General features: G+C 53.9%; 5 protein-coding genes across 5 annotated transcripts; 2 read left to right on the top strand and 3 right to left on the bottom strand.

The window, feature by feature from the left end:
- Positions 1 to 1,049: 1,049 nt before the first annotated feature.
- G647_04633 (uncharacterized protein) lies at positions 1,050 to 3,588 on the bottom strand (the record flags this gene model as incomplete). Its single annotated transcript, XM_008728972.1, has 5 exons — positions 1,050 to 1,293; positions 1,345 to 3,083; positions 3,134 to 3,255; positions 3,322 to 3,394; positions 3,445 to 3,588. The coding sequence occupies 5 exons, from the start codon at positions 3,586 to 3,588 to the stop codon at positions 1,050 to 1,052; spliced, it is 2,322 nt and encodes a 773-aa protein (XP_008727194.1).
- A 1,549-nt stretch (positions 3,589 to 5,137) lies between these two features.
- G647_04632 (uncharacterized protein) lies at positions 5,138 to 6,661 on the bottom strand (the record flags this gene model as incomplete). The annotated part of the gene is made up of 5 exons (XM_008728971.1): positions 5,138 to 5,347; positions 5,402 to 5,785; positions 5,882 to 6,178; positions 6,257 to 6,401; positions 6,456 to 6,661. The coding sequence occupies 5 exons, from the start codon at positions 6,659 to 6,661 to the stop codon at positions 5,138 to 5,140; spliced, it is 1,242 nt and encodes a 413-aa protein (XP_008727193.1).
- An 858-nt stretch (positions 6,662 to 7,519) lies between these two features.
- G647_04631 (uncharacterized protein) lies at positions 7,520 to 9,181 on the top strand (the record flags this gene model as incomplete). The annotated part of the gene is made up of 2 exons (XM_008728970.1): positions 7,520 to 7,896; positions 7,948 to 9,181. 2 exons carry the CDS (start codon positions 7,520 to 7,522, stop codon positions 9,179 to 9,181), a joined length of 1,611 nt encoding a protein of 536 aa, XP_008727192.1.
- A 733-nt stretch (positions 9,182 to 9,914) lies between these two features.
- On the top strand, positions 9,915 to 11,715 carry G647_04630 (uncharacterized protein; the record flags this gene model as incomplete). The annotated part of the gene is made up of 6 exons (XM_008728969.1): positions 9,915 to 10,084; positions 10,185 to 10,261; positions 10,318 to 10,357; positions 10,408 to 10,477; positions 10,532 to 10,591; positions 10,696 to 11,715. 6 exons carry the CDS (start codon positions 9,915 to 9,917, stop codon positions 11,713 to 11,715), a joined length of 1,437 nt encoding a protein of 478 aa, XP_008727191.1.
- A 1,639-nt stretch (positions 11,716 to 13,354) lies between these two features.
- Positions 13,355 to 14,008, bottom strand: G647_04629 (uncharacterized protein; the record flags this gene model as incomplete). Its single annotated transcript, XM_008728968.1, has 1 exon — positions 13,355 to 14,008. One exon carries the CDS (start codon positions 14,006 to 14,008, stop codon positions 13,355 to 13,357), a length of 654 nt encoding a protein of 217 aa, XP_008727190.1.
- Positions 14,009 to 14,583: the final 575 nt, after the last annotated feature.

The raw sequence follows: 14,583 nt of genomic DNA, 5'->3' as shown, positions 1-14,583 counted from the left end.
AGGCGCTGCTTGAGCGAGGCTCGGGCGCGCCAGTGGCTCTGATCTCGCCCTCCCTGTCCCGATGATGCATGGATGAGGGCTCAGTGAGTCAGTCTCCGAGCCAAAAGCTGGAGTCCGCGCTCAGGCCTTGCCTCTTCCGGGTGCAACAGAGGATGAGCGGGGAGCCCAGATTGGCTGAACGAGGTCATGGCCGGACTGGAGGAGAAGTAGCATGATGAGGCAAACAGGACCTCAGACGATGGACGCGATACTTTCTTGGGCTTCGGTCCATGATCGGCTTTGTGGGGGAAGGAGGTTGGCATGTGCCTATGACGTGGGTTTGGCTTCCTCCGTTCATCCGCTGCTCACTGGGATCTTCGCCATATTCGACGGATGTTGGATGCGCGCTTCTGGGCAGGGCTGGGCATGATAACATCCTTGAAGCTTGATAGCTGTAATTTCGCCTGTCTGGCGACGCCTCACGCTGTTGCCGTTGCGCATAGAACGATTGTTGATTCTGGAGTCAAAAGTATCAACTGACGTTTGCCTCGGTACCTCGTAGACTCTGCCCTGGCACGTGATATGGTGGACGGCAACGTTGCGGACACGCAGGGGCTGGATGCACGCCGCCGCTCGTCAGGGAAAAACCTCCGGGCAATAGGGCTTTACCACGCAAGCGCCACACGCCGATTGGTTGCACGAAACGATGCATTTTCACTTGAATCCTCGTACAAGGGAAGTTCTAGTGTTGATACTTCAATTAGGTCTCAATGTCCCTAGGTACGTAAATGCAGAAGTAAGTGCTCCTTGGGCTCCGAGGGAATCCCATTCTCATCCCTCGCGTCGTGCTTGAAAAAGAGTGCCATCCCACCAACGCCGAGGACCAATCGTCTCATCTCATCTGGGGCCCCATGCATTTATGCTCGCTAATAATGTCAATGTCGTAGCCCTCATTAGGCATCATGCGTCTTTGTGCCACTCTAGGTCTATTCTTCGCATCGATGCAACTGCAGATGTACCGCCAACAGGTGTAACAATCATGGTGATCACCTGCACAGCGTCGGCGTCGTTCAGTTTGTCAGGTCCTCCGTGCTGGAGCCGACGGCTGCCTCGCTTGGCACTTCGTCTCCTGAATCCGGCCTCGACTCGTCGGAGCCTTCGGGGATGGTCTCGTCAAGATCATCAACTGCGCTTAGTTTGATCTTCGTCGCCTTTTCGAACGTATCGTACGGGGTGAGTGTGCCCAAAGCTCGTTTCATGTGCATTGGAAGGAAGGAAAGCCCGTAGACATAGCTGGCGTTGACCCAACCAAACCTGGGATTGTCAGCACGAAGGTCGATGACACCACAGAACCGCATCACTTACCCTTCTCTGGGAACGCCCTTGAAATCAGAACCTTGATTGCCATACTCGGCCTCAACTTTGTGTGGATCCAGCTCCCGGGTGACGTTGTACTTCTCCACCACAACGCCATTGAAGTCGACAAACGCTTTGGTGACCATGTACAACCACTTGTACGCCAAACGCTGTGCGTCGTCAAGGTATCCGTAGTTGATCAGACCGCTCCAGGCCAACATTTGCTGAGGAGCCCATCCGAACGGGTAATCCCACTGTCGGTTGGGTCGATGAAGGCCAATTTCTCCACGAGATTCTTCAGTTCCGGAAACCAGCCCTCCGAAAGCATCGAATCTCGGCAGCGCATTGAGTAGGAGGGAGGCGGCTTGCTTCGGTGATGCACATCTCGCCCACATCGCCCAGAATGTCGTGGCGGTCTCGTACGTGGAACGCTTCTTCTGGACAGTGTCATAATCGAAGTACATGCCCTTGGCTTCGTTCCAGAGGTATTTGTCCATGCGAGCTCTACGCATTCGTGCTCGTCGATCCCACGTGGCAGAAACCTCGAAACCCTGCTTCCGATTGGCCTCGGTCAGGAACTCGGTTGGAATGGACAGTCTGTCATTGAAGTGTTTCCGGATGCACCATGCAATATCGACCTCGTACTTGTACAACAGGGAATTCAAGTCGATCGTCGCCAGATTTGCTGCACATCCCTCCAGACGGTAAGAAGTGTCGTGCCCCGATTCTCGGACCGCACGATCATGCAAGAAATACTCATCCAGATCGGGCTCCTTGACCTCCTCATTATTGTATGCCTGAACGAACTCCTCAAAAGACATTCCGTGCTTCTCAGCGTATGGGGTCAAGATGTGAACAAAGTGAGAAGCCTCGGTCTCAGGAGGGACGCCAAGACCATCGGGCCGATATCTTGACAGACCAGTCGTGGGGTCGTAACGAGGAGCTGCCATCCAGACATTGTAATACTCCTTGATGGCCGCTCGGATGGCCAGCCGCAGAAAGTCCAGCGCCCCAGGTTCGTGCTTGATCTTGTCGTAGACTTTCATCGCCATGTCGGTCAAAAATGGTGGCTGTGAGCGAGTAAGGTAGTAAGAACGATTGGCGTTGAGAATCTTGCCATAATGCTGGATGCAGAAGGCAAAGTTGATGACCATAGACTTCGCCAAGTCCACTCTTCCGTTCTCGAGCAGGCCCAATGACTCCATGTAGCTGTCCCAGCCGTACAGCTCATTGAAGCGGCCGCCAGGGACAATGAACGGCTCTCCCTTCAGAGTTTCCTTGCCGTCGACCATCTCTTTCCTCATAGCCAAGGCAAGGATGCCGGGGGCGTGGTTAAGACCCCTGACAAAACTGGCCGTTATGGGTCCCTCGGGTAACCAGCAGACGTCGAGCCGCATTTCTGGGCGATCCTTCGCAACTTGAGTGTAGTATTCAAACTGCTCAGGACATCCAGGAGGGATGTATATGCGTGGTCTAGGATCAGCTGTCCAATCCTTGGGATCCTTGCCTGCCTTTTCGATCGTGGCAGCATCCAGACTTCGGGTCAAATTGTTCCAGAACTCATCTCTGATGCGACGGGATAGACGATCGACGGGATTTTCACTCAGACGGGAGCGATGTATCTTGACCACCTTCTTGCCCAAATCTTGCGCCAGTGTTAACTCTTGCAGGAGGTTGCTGATCATATAATTTCCACGCACTTCGGCCGTTCGGTAGCCTGCGGAGGCCAATGTGCCCAGATTGATGTGCTACAAGGGAGTCAGCCTCGACGTGTTGCCGATATAGATTGAGTCCTCACCTTTGGTCCATTGTCTTCGATTGTGATCTGGTGATTTCTGTCCACGTCCTCCCGATCAAGTAGATCCTGCAAGGTGCGGTCGACGTCTACCAGCAGCTCTTGATGTTGCTGATGATGCTCATCTGTGAGAGTTTAGTGTCAGGAGACACGTATGACATCGGTGGACATGGGGATAGACTGGCACATACCGTGACTGGTTCTTCGAGCGGGATAGTCGCCTTTGCCGAGGCCGAGAGGGCTCTCGCGAGCAGCTTTGATGTACTGCCTCAGTCAGCAGGGTGAACGTAGAGTGAGGCTTGGTATCGACAAACCGAGGTGACTGCTCTGTTTCTTGAACCCAGGAGTTGACGTCTCACGGCCTCCTCATCGTAGTAAAGTGACGGAGAAGAATACGGGTCGCGGCGCTCCAGAGACGAACTCCGCCGACGGTGTTTCACCCCATCTGGCAAGCTCATGACCAACAGCTGAGATACTCAAGAGGTGTGTTTTCCAATGCAAGCAAAGGCAAGAGCTCTTAACGAGGGCGAGGCAAGCCTAAAAATGAGAACTGAACGACCGTTGTGTGCGTCGGCTGATTGTCAAAGCGGTTGCGCAGAAAAGGGACCAGCGATTAGAGTTGCAGATTGAATGTTTTGGCGATGATGACAGGGGAGATGATGTCGATTTCAGGACATGGACCCGCTGAAAATCTCCAATTTCTTTTGTGAAAGGCTTTGTGGCTGCAGCCGGGGACGCCGGGGTTAGGTGATAGGTTCGAGTAGGTTTGCAGTGTCCAGGCCACGACCTGAATCCGGCGCTATCGAGTCAATCTGAGCACACGACCACCAGGCCGGGGGAAAGGAAGGAAATGCTGTAAGAATTAGAGTACAGTAGGTAATGGTCAGGCTGTTGCGATTGTCGTCGGTGAGGGTGAGAGAGGGGTGAAGAGGTGGAGATCTGGTCGACTGCCCCTCTATGAGCGTTTTGTTCTTGCTCTACGGATCTCACAAAGCAAGAAGGATGCAGTTGAGCGCGGGAGGAGCGGCTCCACGATGAGGACAGAAGAGGGTCAGGTGCGACACAAAAAGTAGGTCGAGTCTGCTTGTTGTTACTTTCACAAAGTCACTACGGAGTATTTCACCTGCAACTCTTCTTCTGTTTCAGTTGATTCGAAGGAGATTGCCTCTCACTCCAGTCGAGTCACTGCTCGAGACGTGCAGAGAGTGGAAATTTTCACGGGAAAGTGGCACTCGGGTGGATGATCAATGCAGGAATGACTTGTCCAGAACGTGGGCGGTACTTGTCCCTCGAGGCGGTCAGGTATCCTGAGGAAGGGCAGATAACCGTTTTTGAATATCTCGCCGGCAGTATCTCTTCGGGGTCCGTGGGATGCAGCCGCACCGGGCCTTGTGACCTGTCCAGGTTGTGGGAGGCGCGAATCAATGCAGGTCACGGAAATCAAGGGCACAATAACTTGGCCGTCTTCCATTCCCAACCCTTAACCCCAAATCCGGTGTCGTCCATACTCCGTAACCAGGCATCCAGGTACCAGCCTCAGCCTTGCTGTTAGACTCGACGAGAGCCCCATATCTATATCCAGAAACGAACCCTCCACCACCTCCATCGCTTGGATGTTGTGTCACTGCAGACAACCAATCACTTGGCCCAGGCGCCTGACGCTCCATCCCACAAGCCCTTGACTTTCGCCATGCACGGCACCTGCATGCGACCGATAGCGTGCTGCAGGCCCATGCTCGTCCTCAACCAATCACCTCCACTTGAACAGCCGTCAGCATTGTCGTGATCCCGTGCGACTATCTGCATCCCAGGAACAAAGTACAGGGCGTGTGCACATCTGCCTGGTATGCGCCACAAACGAGAACGCTAGTACACGATGGAGTAGTTCGCCACATAGCAGAGCATCGTAATTCTGGGACTCCTGTACTTCGTCCCCGGTAAGAGGTACTCGTATAGCCACCGCAAATCTCTCGTGGTCCACGCCCATGGCAGACCTCTTCATCTTGCTTAGACCTCCATCTGATCCATGCATGGCTCCTGCTTGTCCTTGAGAGAAGGCACAACTCTGGCACACCACCCGCACCAACTCCGTACTGCCCCTGTACGCTCTCGCTGTAGATACTTGCCACTTTCACGCTCGTCTGCGTATTCATAGGTGCAAGCTCCAGTCTTGACTCTCCTCTTCACCTTCTTCTTGAGGACGCCTCCTATGCCCTCCTATAGATGGTTAGCCATACGATCTTGGCACTCCGAGGGGCAAGAAATACTAACAACTTCTTGTTGGAGATATCCAGGCTTGTTGCTAGACGAATCTGGGGTGCCTACTCGGCTGAGGCTATGGCCGTCATGATCTGCAGTATCCTGGGACTTGTCCTCCAAACAGTCGGTTTCAACCCAGCATACTGCTTCGCTACTTGTGTCCAGACAAGACGCCCCGCGCCCACACTTCTGACCTTGATTGCCCAGGCCTAATCCCGTACCGAGTCCGCCACCAATGTGCGTACTGTAGCGTGAGCGCCATGTGAATACCCTCTGATAGGTGGTATCTGCGGCTCGTAGATTCCCCCCACAGGGAGCGCACAGGAACACACCGCGAGACTCGCAGGTACACGGGCCACGGAGAAAGGCCGATGAGGTGAAAGTATGAGTACTAACCTCAAAACTCTCCAACCGTGACACGGAATCGGATGCAGAAGAGCCGGAATAGGATCGATCGGACCGCATGGAGCTCGCACTGGATGCTAATGGAACGTCGATCGGATCCTCAGGGGGGTTCAGACCGTGGAAGTGTGCTTCGATCGGTGCATCGAGGCATGTCTTGCATAATCTGCGTAGTCGCTCCTTCAGTCTGATGTTGCTAAGAGGTTTGACGGCGCAATTCCGACAGACAATCCTCCCACATTTTCTACATGGGGCGACCAGGTCTCGCGCACAAGAGCTGATTTTGCTTGAAACGGCCATGGAAGCGTAGAGTCCAGTAGGTTGCGTATGAACCGGTTCTCGCCCAGAGGCTTCGCTGCGCGCCTGCGTCTGTGAGGCCGCGAGACCCTGTGTCCATGGTGTAGCCCTGGGGAGCTCCTCTAGATTGGCTCTATCTCTTTGCGCCGACAGCGCTTCTGCCAGCACCGGCGTCCCGTCATGGCTACAGCGAAGTGACTGAGACTTCAGTTGGCGGGCGTACTGCGTGAGGCTTGCATGTACGCCATGACAGGTCGCTGCCAAAGCGTGTAAATCGTTGAGGTCGAGGTGGGACGACAGGGACAGCGCAACACTAGAAGTACTGGGTCAGTATATAGGGGAGGTCAATTGACCATCCAATGCGTACGGGTAGCATGTCAGAAGGGCGGCCAGTTTATTGGTAGTCAATGCTTGAACCATGACGTTCTTGATATGACCATGCCTGCTGGCTGTACCGGAGTCTGCCTTTCCAGCCAGTCTCAGCTGATCGTGACAGGAAGATGAATCTGCATCGAAGCGCGATCGACTGCGGGATGAGCACTCGTCGTCCTCCAGGTCGCAGAACACCGCCATGCCGCCATTTGAATGCGGCCAAGCGAAGTCAGGATTAGTATGTCAAGCGAAGAATATGAAGAATAGAGAAATGTTAAGGGAAAGTTGGGTAGTTGACAGTAGAGTCAGAATCTCGAAACGTGCGGGAGGGTATATGGAGTTGGATGTCGAGGTATTTTAGGACACTCGGAGTGGTGAGGGGAGAAGCGAGGCAGATGATCAGACATCGTCATAAAGATCTGGAGTTGGCGTCCTCCAAGGACAGTACAGTACCTCGTACCCCTCCACGGCTAACTGGGGGACGGCCTCTAAGCCCTGTGCCCCTGAACTCGAAGGGCCCTCAAACAAGCCCCCGCAAGCTCGGTATAGAGGCTAGGGGGCCATGGGGGCCGCTGGAAGACTGCTCCGGCCACTTAAAGCCGCCCAAGCCACATGGTCCGGATTCAGCATCGCTCAATACTGCGTAGGGGTACTCCGTACATTCCTCGTACCTCGTATTCTGCTGAGTAAATAAGGTTCAGCTCAATCCTTCTGATGATCCTCTACATAAAGATCGAACCTACTCCGTATATGTGTCGTGATAGCAGGCGTACCAGACAACTTCTCGGTCATACTACTCTTGCTGGGCGAACCTCGTATGTCTGTACGACGGCCTGCACTCGAGAAGGATCTGTGAACAACACCTACAAGCTTTTAAGCCGAGGCACCGTATGTCGTATGCACAAGCGTACGCATCGCATCGCCTCTAAGCTTGTAACCTTCAGACGCGGACTGAGCATAAACAGCTATTCTTGATTTCAAACGTTTTCACAAGAGCTTAAAGCTCCCGACTTCCTCGAATCACCTTACGAATTGGAAAATAACGAACATCCCGACAAGATGACTTCGATCAAGTTGCCAGAATTTAAGAATACCTCGGTCGAGGAGATTCCCTCAATCGTCTCTCGACTACGAAAGACATTCTTTACCCAGAAAACTCGCCCGGCGGAATTTCGCATCAAGCAGCTTCGTAAGCTGTACTGGGCTATTACAGACCACGAAAACGAGATTCTGGAAGCTCTAGCAAGAGACTTGCGAAAGAGCGCATTCGAATCCTTCACCGCAGAAATCAACTGGACGCAAAATGATATTGTCTTCCAAACCCAGAACCTTGATAAGTGGATGAAGGATGAGAAACCTGCCGACATCGCCTTCACAAATAGGCTGCTCAGTCCTCGAATCCGAAAAGATCCTCTCGGCGTGGTACTCGTGATTGGGTAAGCTAGTTCAACTGACATGGCGTGCTGCTGGGACTGATCCTGTTCCAGAGCGTTCAACTTCCCGTTCAATTTGTCTTTTGGGCCCATGATAGGAGCCATTGCTGCCGGCAACACCGTCGTCCTGAAGCCATCAGAGCAATGCCCTAACTGCGCAGCCGTCATGCAAAAGATCATGGAATCAGCTCTCGACCCCGACTGCTACGTGTGTGTACAAGGAGCCATTCCGGAAACTTCGGCCTTGCTTGAGCAACGGTGGGACAAGATTTTCTTTACGGGGTCGGAGCGAACAGCAAAGGTGGTTGCTCAGGCAGCTGCAAAGAATCTTACCCCTGTGGCTCTTGAGCTCGGAGGACGTAATCCCGCCATCGTCACTAAGAAGGCTGACATGCGCCTGGCTGCACGACGTCTGCTGTGGTCGAAGACTATGAATGCTGGGCAAGTGTGCATCAGCCAGAACTGCATCTTGGCTGACAAAGATGTTGTGCCAACCCTGATTAAAGAACTGGGGGCCGCGCTGAAAGAGTTCTTCCCGGAAGGGGCGAAGTCGAGTGCCGACTTCTCCAGGATCGTCAACGAGCGATCATTTGATCGAATTAAGAAGATGTTGGACAATACGAAGGGCGAGATCGTTCTAGGAGGCACCATGGACCGCGACACCCTCTTCATTGAGCCCACCGTCGTCCTGCTCTCCAGCAAAGACAAAGACGACTCACTGCTCGTGGAAGAATCATTTGGACCTTTGATACCCATTTTACCTGTTGAGGACTTGGACCAGGCGATAGCGCTTGCCAACGAACTTCACGCGACGCCACTGGGCGTGTACGCATTCGGGTCCAAGACTGAGACTGATAAGATCCTTTCCGGCACAAGATCTGGCGGGGCCAGCGTCAATGATGGCTTCTTCCATGGAATCATACCAAACCTGCCCTTTGGAGGCGTCGGCGACTCCGGAACAGGAGCATACCGTGGAAAAGCTTCATTTGACTGCTTCACGCACCACCGCTCGATAACATACACGCCGAGCTGGATGGAAAGTTTACTGGCAGTAAGATATCCGCCTTTTGCGGGAACAGGCAAGCTGGAGCAGTTCAACAAGATGGGACTTCTCAAGCCCGACTTCGATCGAGCAGGCAATCGGAAGGTTGGACTCCTCTGGTACTTGATCACACTGGGATCTGGCTCTGTGTTGGGCGGCGCGGTCCGCGCAGTTCTGCTAGCTAGCATTGCTGTTCTTGCGAAAGCATACCAGGACGGAAAGATAACTCTGCCAGTCAAGAATTGAGACATGGTATGGGTGTATCGCTTGCGGAACGGCTCGGAGAACCATGAGGCATTGGCAGCCCAAGATGTAATATCCTTCTTTGCAGAACATCGTACAGTACTCGTCATCAACATGCCTTGGCGGTAGTCCACTTGGCCGGTGTTGTGAGCTTTCTCCCGTGTGAATGTGATCAGATATGCGACTCCATGACCATTCCAGCCTTGCTTTTCGTCCGCCGCGCCTGTGTCAATAGGCTAGGCACGTGCACAGCCACACATCCCCAAGCCGCCCACGCCCACAGCACCGAACCGTCCACTGCCACAGCACCTACAGTGACCGCGCAGTCCCGCCCTTACCGCCCAGAGTAGAAATGCCATCCCCAGGGTCTGGAGCATGCGTCATCGGCGACGGACAGGCCGCCCGCCTATCGCCCAACAAGCTTAACGAGCTTTCCATCATCCATCCCGCATGATCTCACGTCCCACGATCACCATCTGCTGCTTGGGATTGGATACTTTGGCCACTGCATTACAACCCTGCAAGCGTACGCGAGGGCTCCGTATCTACGTTGGAATTATTTTGACCTCGACAAAGCGCCCGCCAGCACTCCCTCCCCCGTGAAAGCAGCCTCTCATTCTGCTCCGTTCCACCACACAACAGTCGTTGCCTCAAGTACAGGCCCGAGAAGACCTCATCGGCGTTGCAAGTGCGCACGCGAGTTGTTTCCCAAATCTGGCCGAAGCCATCACATATCATGACCTCAACCTCGAATACACCCTTTGCTACGCCTGCGACGTCTAATCCCAACACGAGGCCGAGCACACCCAACCCTCCCACTCCTCCCACCGGTGCTGCTGTGCCCTCAGATAATGACTTGCGGGATGATTCTTCCAAGCTGAGAACATTTCTGGGCTTGCTCAAAAAGTACGTCACTCTTCGAACCACAATTTCCGAAGTCTGGGGTTGGGGAAACTGCGGTCTGAACGTGTATGAACTTATACTAACATGGCTGGGACTTAATCAGGTTCATCGGCGTCTCCGATATTGCCAATGTCCGTTTCTCATTACCTTCGCAGTTGATTGAACCTATCCCAAACTTAGGTATGACCACTTGGTGAACCCGATTACAGAAGAGCGAGGGCGTTGACAACATGTAGAGTACTGGCACTATTTGGACAGGCCAGAGACATTTGTCAGGTGAGGCTACCAGTCTAGGCCGGATGAAAGTTTACTGACGCCGAAGGTAGTATAGGAAGATCAAATGAGCCTCTTGGGCGCATGCTGGAAGTCCTGCGATTTTGGTTCACCAAGGACTTGGTGAGTTGAACAGCCTGATACCCCGAAGAGATCCATTCTAAGACACGATCGCAGAAATATGTCAAGGGAAAGCCTTGTAAACCATACAACTCGACGCTGGGCGAGTTCTTCAGGGTATGTCACACGCCTCCTTCACTTGCACCTCGCTCCAATTCGATACATCTGTGGAAAATGCTCAGCATGAAGAGTACGACCGGCTGACAATCGCCGCTCGCCAGTGTGTTTGGGAAGTCAACCAGTCTGCGCCTCCCATATCAGAACCCTCCAAAGCACCGCCGCAACCACCGGCCGATCCAAGCCAACCTCTAGCGAATGGAAATGCCGACCCAAAGACCGCCGACAAAAAGCCAATCCGAGTATCGTTCCTCACAGAACAGACATCTCACCACCCGCCCGTCTCTGCCTACTGGTACGACTGTCCTCAACTAGGTATCAGCGCTCGAGGCTATGACCAAATCTCGGCCAAATTCACAGGCACATCGGTTCGCGTTACTCCGGGCATCTACAATCGAGGCATCTTCATCACTCTTGCCCAACGTAACAATGAAGAATACCAACTCGTCCACCCGGCCGCCTCACTTGGGGGCCTCCTTCGGGGGTCCCTCTACATCTCCGTGGCCGACACCTGCAGCATAACCTGCCCCCAGACCCGGCTAAAATGCCTGCTCACCTACGTAGAAGAATCCTGGTTCGGCAAGGCTCAAAATCGCGTCCACGGGCTGATCTTCCGCTACGACCCGACAGATGACAAGTACACGCGGGTCAAGGAAGTGCCTGACAGAGACGTCCTCGCCAAAGTCGAAGGCTGCTGGCAAGAACAAATCACGTACACGATTCCCAACTCTGCAGCGGTCAAGGAGTCCAAAACGCTGCAGCCAACATCCGACAAACAACTCCTCATTGATCTCCAGCCCTTGTTCCCTGTCCAGAAAAAGTGTCCCTCCCCCGACGAGCAGTTGCCGAACGAATCTCGCACCTTCTGGTCGGAGGTCACCACCGCGATCAACGAGAAACGATTCAGCGACGCGACTCGGGTGAAGCAGGACCTTGAACAAGCGCAGCGGGACAAGGCCGCTAAGCGGAAAGAACTCAATGTCGAGTTCCAGCCTCGATTCTTCACGGGCGTGACCGAATCGAGCGGTAAACCGGAGTTGACCGAGTACGGCAAGGAGGTTCTCAAGGGGATGGGCGAGGGCAAATACGGGATCAATTTTGTGCCGGAGCCAGGTATTGACTGAGAAGCCATGTACAGATGAACGCACGGTTAGGCTGGGGTGAGTAGGGTCTTAAGGCAAGGCGCATAAGAGGAAGCCGTCAGATATTCAGTAGCCGGGTGGGTAGGTAGTCACGTAGCTTGGAAGGGCCCAAAGTGGATAAATAGACGGCACAGATATATCAGTCCACGTGGTCATAGGGGTGACGATCATATATCCGGCGGCCAGCACAGTCGGAGTTGGAGTCAGCTCATCATGATCATGCCACAAAGCCATGCAAGGCAAGGATCAGGGTAAGGGATTATGAGTAAGATTGATTACTTGTAGCTTTACACGTCTGGGGATCGGGTACTGGGACAGGACTTGAGCAATCACAATCACACGCGCAGCTGAGCTCTAGTCTCATATATATATCGATATGTATATGCGTGCACATACAAGTATATGGGATTGTTTGCTCCTTACCGACGCTGACGCTGGCGTTGGCGTTGGCATTGCCCTTGCCCATTTGGCGGTAGCACGGCTAAAATAATAGCTGGACTTTGACTGTCGTCGCTTTGAGATGCTGAGATGCTGAAATCCTTGAAGTATTGAGATACTGAGATGAAGCAACACAGCTCGGCATGGTTATTGACTTCCGTACACCGCACACTGTACACTGTATAGATGTGTATAACTTGGCCTGCGGGATGCTGGATGCGGGATGCTGGATGCTGGATGCTGGATGCTGGATGCTGGATGCTGGATGCTGGATGCTGGATGCTGGATGCTGAATGTCGATACTGCACACCGCGTGCCAAGAAGGGTGAAGAGGAGGGAGGAGTAAATCGGCGAGCGAGTGATTCCGTGAGTTCGTCAGTTCGTGAGTTCAAGAGTTCGTGAGTCCATGAGTTCGTCACTTCGTCGAGAGATATAGAGACCAACTGACCGTTATTCCCCTACACAGCGAGAACGGGTACTGTACGTCGAGTGTGCTGTACGCCATCTCCCCAGTGAGGGCAGCGGTACTCTACGACAGGCAGACGGATCCGATGAGCGAGTCAGTGAATGAATGAACGGTCGATGCTCGACGGACGATTGATCGGACGACTAAATGATTGAATGAAGAGAGTATCAAGACACGTTAGAACACACATCATTAGTGCTCCGGTGCTCTCGTGCTATAGTGTTTGTAGTGTGTGGATTCGCGCCGCCTCAGGCTCTGAAGTCATAATAACCATCCATTCGTATTGAAGACCATTTGTGGGTTCAACTTCAACTGCCAGCATGTTTCGTGGTGTTATATTTACTACGACCTACCTACCTACGTACATACGTACATACTCGACATGGTGGCTGGGCACAGTCAGCCCCGTATATATCACGTTGTAGACAAACAGCCTGCAGAATACACGAGCGCACATGAAGGCGTGGTGCCTCTTATGTAGCCCATATGCCAAACACCTGCTTCGTGACCTAGTGCATTTGTCGGTCCAGTCCACCATATCCTTCTTATGAGCTCAGCAAACATCCAGACAATCAGCCAGTTGATATTGCTCAAAAGTATTCAACGCGAGCCCGACAACAAACGAAATTAGCCGCAACTCACCACCAGATCGGCTCACCCTCGCGCAGGAGGTTGCGAATCCCAGGTTCAGGTACTGGGTACCGTCTGTCTCCAGCGTCAGGGAGTGATGGCAGGGGAAGACCCGGAGCTCTTCGAGTCGGAACCCGCGTGATCCAGCATCTGCAACATCTTCTCGTCCCGGCTGGTCATGTCGGAGCCGGACCTCATGCGCGCGGCCTCGCGCTTGGCCAAGATCTCGGTCCACGCCTCGGGGTCCAGCGCGCGGTGCGACTCTGCCAGCGCCGGCGCAGTAGCAGTCGCGGTGACGGCGTGGATTGCTGCGCCGACAGACCCGCTCGGCAGAGATTCACCGTCCACTTCGGGGATGGGACTGTCGACGAGACTCCGCCGGGCTTCGCGTTTCGCCTGTCGGATCTCGTGCTGTGTGTGGAACTCGGTGTGGTGTTTGGCGAAGAGCGGGACGTGCTTGTCGAGGAAGTTCGCCGTCGCGGCTAACGGATGAGGTGTCGGGATGTGCACGCGGTGCAAGTGGTGGCCGTGGCCCTCGTGGCCCTCGTGGCCCTCGTGGCCCTCCGGTTGCCATGACGCGTCCCCGGGGTTTTGGGACGGGGACGGAGTTGAGGCGATTATGTATGCTGGAGACGGGTGCACGAACGCGGATGGCGGAGGTGGCATGGCGATCTTCATGTTGGATTTTGTCGAAGAGCGGGTGGAACTTAGGGCGAGAGAGTCGTCGGATGGGGAGGTCATTGTGCTGTGGGTGTCGAATGAATTGACTTGCTCGACTCGTCTGGAGTGCTGTCTGGGGTCTGGTCGAGGTGGTGTAGTCTGTATAGCACTATATTATTGACGTCGTGGGAGACGGGGTCAACACTCCTCGCGGCGTGTCGGAAACTCTAGGACTGGGGTTTGGCGAAGCACCGTCGACCTCGAATGAGTCTCTCAGTTGCCACAATAATGCGCGCGAGAGGGCGTTATCTTGAGATACCGCAGGAGGAGACAGCTGCGATTGACTTACCGCGAGAAAGATTCGGGGAAGGCGTGGGCTTCGCGGGTGGCTTTATAAAAGAGTCGATTCCACAAGCCCGACTTACGGAAAACTTAGCAAATCATCCTCCTGGTTGTTCTAGTTCCCAACGGCGTATCTCCCTCCATGGGAATAGTGTCCTTCTTTCCACCACGAGATGAGGGGTCTGCGTCTTTAGGGAACATGCCGGCCGGACTCCAGCGTCGGCAGAGTGTCGCTAGCAATGGAGGGGAGGAGAAAGTAGAAGGAGCGAAGAGGCGACGAGGATGGTGCCGCCAATGGTTGTGAGTTATGCGGC

Source organism: Cladophialophora carrionii (genome assembly GCF_000365165.1).
Source record: "Cladophialophora carrionii CBS 160.54 unplaced genomic scaffold supercont1.3, whole genome shotgun sequence".
In the NCBI taxonomy this organism is placed as follows: Eukaryota; Fungi; Ascomycota; class Eurotiomycetes; order Chaetothyriales; family Herpotrichiellaceae; genus Cladophialophora; species Cladophialophora carrionii.
Note: the sequence above shows the minus strand (reverse complement) of the source record. Positions and strands in the feature narration are given on the sequence as shown.